The sequence below is a fragment of the Echinops telfairi genome, unplaced genomic scaffold (assembly GCF_000313985.2).
Source record: "Echinops telfairi isolate 266 unplaced genomic scaffold, ASM31398v2 ScPeMD7_15;HRSCAF=58, whole genome shotgun sequence".
Lineage (NCBI taxonomy): Eukaryota > Metazoa > Chordata > Mammalia > Afrosoricida > Tenrecidae > Echinops > Echinops telfairi.
Window position 1 is genome coordinate 12,157,314 of NW_022103912.1, and position 6,532 is coordinate 12,163,845.

Genomic DNA, 6,532 nt, shown 5'->3' on the forward strand with positions numbered 1-6,532 from the left:
AGAGAGAAATGTTGCCAAGAATGGAATTGCAGATTTGACAAATGTACTAAGTGTAATGGAGAGTACTTTGAATATGATAAGGTTGTTTTGTATAAAACATAATAATAATTAACTACATAACTTTGGGGGGAAAAGTCAGTTCTGGGGGGTACTACCTCGTATATTATATTCTGTAGACTGGTATAAGAGGGTGCTTCCAGTTTTCTGCAGAGTCCAGTTTGAATGCCATTTTAAATATATTTTTTAACTACTGAAAAATAATAAAGAAATACACATGACCAAATGTATCCTACACTACATTCTCACACTCTGGAGGCCTCTCACTCATTTGGAGTAAGTTAACTTGTTTTGAACTGAACTCAGGATAAAATGTCTCTGGCCATCTTTCTGTGTATATTTGAATTTACTTATACATTTTTTGGAACCCAAGAGTCTCTGTTTCCAAAACAATGACGGCCTTGGAAACCCCGTCATGCAGTTCGACTTTGTCGCTCTGAGTAAAAATTGATTTAATGGCAATGAGTCTAGTGCATCTTTTCTGGAGCAGATTACTAGGTCTTTCCCCATGCAGAGCCATTGGTAGATGTGAATTGCTGGCCTTTGGGTACCAGCCAAGCACTTAATCATTGAACCATGTAAGCCACTAAAATACTGCCATCAAGTCGACTCCAATTCAAAGAGACCCTACAGGACAGAGTAGGGTTGCGCCTATGGGTTTCCAAGCATGTAAATGTTTATAGGAGTGAAAAATCTCACCTTTCTCCCATGGAGTGGCTGATGGGTTCAAACTGCTGACCTTCTGGTACAGTCTAACACAAAACCCACTATGCCATTGAGGTTCCTAAATTAATCTATAGGGTGGATAGATGAAATAGAGCAAAGTAAGTAAAAGTATTCATAGAAAATGTAGATTTACAATGGAAAGGTTCTCGTGCCTTTGAAACTAACCAATTAACATAAATAAACCTTGCGACAATGCTTAACAATGCTCTCAAATGAAAGGCTGTAGGCGCTAGTCCTCGTGAAGCAGTGGTTTATTCTTTCATGTACTGGATTCCTTCAACATGTTATGAGCTGCTCCAGACACTCAAACAGAGCACAGAGGTCAGGGAGATGGGGAGTTGTGAGCTGTTTGCATAGCCGACAGGACTTGGTGGCCTGGGTGGGAGTATGAGCAGGAAACAGAGGAGCCCCCCTCAATCAACCCACATCTCTCACAACACCCCAACTCCAGGAGTTGAAGGTGAGAGATGCCGGGCTTCCTGGATGCTGGATTGTGTCGTGGGCATTCCAGGCCAAGAGATTCCACCAAGTCTCACTCTGTAGCTGAACTAAAGTGTGAGAAAGGGCTGAGAGAGGCAATCTGTTCTGCATGACCTAAGATTTTCCTAAAATCCTGGGAAATGTGGTGGAGAAATATTTTTTAATCAATAGACCTTCACAGGGAGAGTAAAATTGACCCTTGAAAAGTTAGCCAATTATTTCCTCTGGAACATTCTCACTTTTGTCTCCCCTTTCCCTCTCTGCAGGACCTGAGGCTGAGGGATGGAGGAGGCTGGGGAGAGAAGGGGAAGGGTGCCATAGGAGCATGGAAAGCATGTGGAAGCAAGTTGGGTGGGACCCAAGCACCTTGACCCTTGGGTTACAAAGGAGTGGTGGATGATTCTTCTTACCACCATTGTCTTTGTGTCTATGTCTAGGGGTGACCGTGCAAGCCCTTTCCACAGTTCCCGTTATGTTTAGCTACTGGGTGAGTATGAAGCCTCTAATTATCTCATGGTGGGCTAAGGTGCATGTCCAGCTCCCTGGAAAATAGACAGATATGTCAAACTTTGACACTGCATCCACTGAGCCTCCCACTAGCCTCCCCTTTAGAGATTGGCAGGGTCCCTGAGCCCCACACACTGCAGACTCCCCTCCCAGATCTGTCTTTTCAACCAGTAGAGTGGTCCTAGCCACACAATGCTATCAAGCACTTGAATGTGGTTAGTCCAAAATGAGAAGAGCCATGCATTATAAATTACATTATATTTTCACCGGAGACACAGTGCTAGACCAGCCTCAGCCGCCATCAGAACTTACCTGTCTGGGCATCATTCTTGTGACGCCCTGCTGGGTATCAGACACAACAATTAATTCTGATTTGACAGTTGTGTTATTCTGAGTAGACTAGAGAAACAAATGCATAGAAACTCATATGTATATAAGAGAGTTTTATATAAAGGGTAATTGTACATTAAGAAAGCATCTCAACCCAGTCCAGTCTAAGCCCATAAATCCGATATTAGCCCATATGTCCAATATCAATCTATAAAGTCCTCTTCAGACTCACGAAACACATGCAATGATGCCAAATGCAGGAAGATCACAGGCCAGTGCATGGGAAGTCTTATGGATCCAGTAACATTGTAAGCATCTCAGCACTGGCAGGGGTCTCTGCATGACTTCTCTGGCTTCAGAGGTTTGGTTGCATCAGGGTAGGTCCATGAGGCTTCTCCAGCTCAGGGCACTAGGCTGGTTCCATGTGTCTTGTCAGCTGCAATCTCTCCCAGGGAGTGAGCAGAGAGAGAGAAGTGCCTCCCGCCTCTGAGGAGGAAATCCAGGAGTTCCCAGAATTCTCATGAGAAGGCCATGCCCACACAGAGGCCTCATTGGCTGTATCTTGATTGACAGATTAGGCTCCACCCCTTCACTCTTAATCCTCTCAAGTACCAAATTGACACCAGATTCTGTAACTATCACAACAGTGATACCTGCCGAATATGTTACCTCCCAAGGACAGAAACAATCCCCAAAGGGGTTACTGGAGTTGGATGCCTTTTCCCAAGAGAACAAATCTTGAACACTAGACGGGCAGTGGTACAAACAATTAACATGCTTGATTACTAACTGCAAGGCTGAGGTTCAGGTCCACCCAGAGATGCTTGGAAAGGAGGCCTTGTAATCTACTTCTAAAAAATCAGCCATTGAAAAGCCTAGGGGGCACAGTTTGACTCAGACCACGCGGCATCTTCCACGGGGCAGAAAGTGATACTGTATGATGTAGAGTTTTTGTCATGATTGAAAGCCCGGGAAGGACCGTTTTTTGGACACAGCCAGAGGTAGGGAAGGAATCCTGGCATCCTTTCAGTTTAACACTAAGCATCTGCTCAACCAAAAAAAAAAGAAACCACCTTCCTGTTGTGATTCAAAGAGCCATGGAAATATGTGCTTCCCTCCACCCATGCTCATATGTTGGCACGTTCAGTCCTTATTTGTTCCTTTTAGTGTTCCATCCACATATTTTCCTGTGATCAGGTTCTACTACTTAAGATAAAAACAACTCTAAGACCTCAATATGCCTGGATGTCTGGCCCAGACGCTATGTCTTCTAGTTATGGCTTCAATTTTTCCCCAATTAATAGCAGCAGTTTGCTTTGCAACGACTGGTTTCTGGGTCCTCTGTAGCCAATGGCTATCCCAATCCTCAACTCAGATTTCTCGTGACGAACAAGCCATTGACACGCACCCCAAAAACCCCTAAGTCTTAGAAGTCGATCCCCAGACTTTTCTTCTGATGTGTCTCTGGGTTAGCAGCATTTCGGTTAACAGCCGAGCGTGTCAACGTTTGTAGCACAAGAGACGGCCAAGCCACTGACCGACGAGAAATAAGCTAATCCAGGGGGTATGCGATTCAGAGCAAATATCTAAAGAAGTGCATTTTGAATAAAGGCGGCTTCCTTTTCTATTTTGACCAGGCTAAACCTCAGGACACTTTAGACCTGTGCCAGCTTTTAAACGATGACCTGGCAGCCACTGTGGCGCGCTACCCCCGGAGGTTTGTGGCTCTGGGGACCTTGCCCATGCAGGCCCCTGAGCTGGCCGTCAAGGAGATGGAGCGCTGCGTGAAGGAGCTAGGCTTTCCAGGGATTCAGATCGGCTCCCATGTCAACCAGTGGGACCTGAACGCGCAGGAACTCTTTCCGGTCTACGCGGTGAGTAACCGGTGCTTGCGAGTCTCAGGCACATCTGCCTGATGCTACACTGGCCCAGGCACTGTGCTGGTACAGGGCCGGAAGGTGAACAGGTCACACCCTCGGGGGATGTCGGGAGTGGGGGTGGGTGGGAGTATCAAACTTGCCATGGAAGAAAGGTGAGACAAATGCTTTCCTGAAACTCAGTGGACTCTCTCTTCCATGGACCCCCCTTACTCTCCTTTTCATGGAAAGGGGCAAAACCAGGACTGTAGAGTGGGTAAGAGAAGATGTCCCAACAAAATGCTCACGGGACAGCCCTGACGACCTTCAAAGAGTCGCGGAGTAGTGATGGACAACACTTCCTTGGGGTAACTTTCCTGGCCTTTCTGTGTCTGTTTTTGACTTGTCATTACTGACTGCGGTTTTCAATCTACTTAAAACCTCTTCATAAAAAGCTTCCATGATCATCCGGGATCCTTCGAGGGAATCTAGTCAGATGACACCTTTGTGATGCCCAAAACCAATCACCCTAAGTTCTGAGCTGACCTCTCTGACCTGAAGTCCACTGTCAAACCCACCATTTTGACGCTGTTTTTGGACAAGCACCCGAAGGAGGCCGAGAGGAGTATTTGACTGAGAATTTGCCTGCAGTCACCCACTGAGCACAGAGACATGCTAGAACGTGCTTTGTTTGGAAGAAACCCGTGCATGTCTGTGCTGGACCTCCAGTGATAAAGCTTTTTTGACTTGCCCTCATCATTTCAAAAGAAAACATATTTTCCCAAAAGGTCCATGCCATCAATTTCTGAAGCATCCGCATGAAATGAGCATAGTCCCATAATCCGCTACACCAATCTTCTACCCTTCCTGTTCTTTCTCTAACTCGACCTGCTTTCCAAAGAGCCATGATACGAAATGCATAACTTCATCAAATTTTAAAGCGCCTTTCTTCTCCATGAGTTTTAATAGCTTTGCTTTCTGTTATATTCATTGCAAATGTACAATATGCAATGAAGTAAAGAGATGTTGGAGGACTAACCAGGCACTCTCGTTACAGATCATCACATTCATTCATTCATTCATTCAATATGCATTGGCTTCTTACTGCATTCAACTGTTTTTCTACACTTGTATCTATGGAGACTGCCCACAAGTTAGGGGATTGTCTGCTAAATTGTCTCCTGGTGGCCTAAAAGATTTAATGTTCTCTAAATATTGAACAGAACCTTGTTGTCTGTAATGGCTTAGCTGGTTTAGTGAATGTAGAAACTTGGTTATACTTAGTTATCTAGAAACTTGGGAGTGCTTTAAAATAAGATTTATGTATTGGTGCATTCAAATTGTTTCAGCACAGTGTGAATGAGACGTCAGCTGCAAGTCATTTTACATTCCTTGGAACAGGATGAATGAATCACTAAAGGGCTGAGGACGCACTGGTGGCTGGTTGGAGTCCCAATGGGTGTTTTCACAGATGTGTGACTCGGTTGTCTGGGAGGCGGCCAGTCTCTGAGGGAATGCGAGGAAAACCTCTTGGTCTCATTGACTTGTGATGTCCTGGGTTGATGGAGATCTGTTTGGTTAGCAGACTGGCCTGCTCACAACCTTCTAGCTTGCATCCATAATCCATGGTAAAAACAGATGAATTACCCTCAGCCCAGGTGGCTCTTTGTTTTGAGGTGAACCTGGAGCTCCAGCATGTCTAGCTCTTCTCCTTACCTGCCTTCTTAGTGACTGAACCCAACCACACATGCTCAGGCCAGTTGTCAGGTAGAAAACTGACCTTGTTGCCGCCATGAGACAAGCAGAGTAGTAGCGCCAGGTGGCCTGGCTCTACCATTTGTCGGCCACAAGACCTGAGAAAGGTCCTTCGTCTTTACGTGTGTGCCTTTGTTTCCTTCTCTGTAAAAGGGAGGTGGTAATAGTGCACGTCTCATCAAGGATGACGCTAGCTAACAAATGACATATTCTTACAACAGCTTTGGTCCATGGTACATTCTCAGCTAATGTTAGTTTTCATGATTCTGAGCCCTGGTGGTATAGTGGTTACAAGTTGGGCTGCAATTCCAAAGATCAGCAGTTCGAAGCCACCAAGAAACCACAAAACTTTCTCCCACTCCTTGGGGAAAAGGTAAGAAGCCCACAGGGGCAGTCCTACCCTGTCCTATAGGGTTGTTATGAGTCTTCATCTATCTATGGCAGTGGGTTTATCATGAGTTTGAGAGGAGAAATAACTTCTCTTCTGGTCTTTATAATGCCTCCCATATAGCAGATACTCAAAAGTATTCATTAATTTGAATTGAATAGAAATAAGCCTACACGCTAAAGTGTTATCTTACAAGGAGTCAAATTCCACTGAAATACTACCCTGATGGGCCTTTGACAGACCCAAACCGTCCCCCACTGTGTTCGTTATTTTCCATCTGAAACTATAAACTTCACGGGGGAAAAAAAATCCAATAACCTTTTTTCCCCCCATGAAGTTTTTGAATCCTCCTCTTATCATACTTCAATTAGCAACTCAAGTCTACTTCCCAGAAAAGATTGACACAGTGGCTGCAACAAAGGACTCAAACAGG

At 45.0% G+C, this 6,532-nt stretch overlaps 1 protein-coding gene across 2 annotated transcripts in view; it reads left to right on the forward strand.

The window, feature by feature from the left end:
* Positions 1-6,532, forward strand: part of ACMSD (aminocarboxymuconate semialdehyde decarboxylase) — a 69,583-nt gene that overhangs the window by 32,387 nt on the left and 30,664 nt on the right. Inside the window, exons 4-5 of one of the 2 annotated variants that reach the window (XM_004711896.2) lie at positions 1,701-1,750; positions 3,738-3,974. In XM_004711896.2, the coding sequence (XP_004711953.1) occupies positions 1,701-1,750; positions 3,738-3,974 (287 nt within the window). The remainder of the gene's footprint in view (positions 1-1,700; positions 1,751-3,737; positions 3,975-6,532) is intronic. The other variant, XM_013007051.2, reaches the window with a different exon arrangement.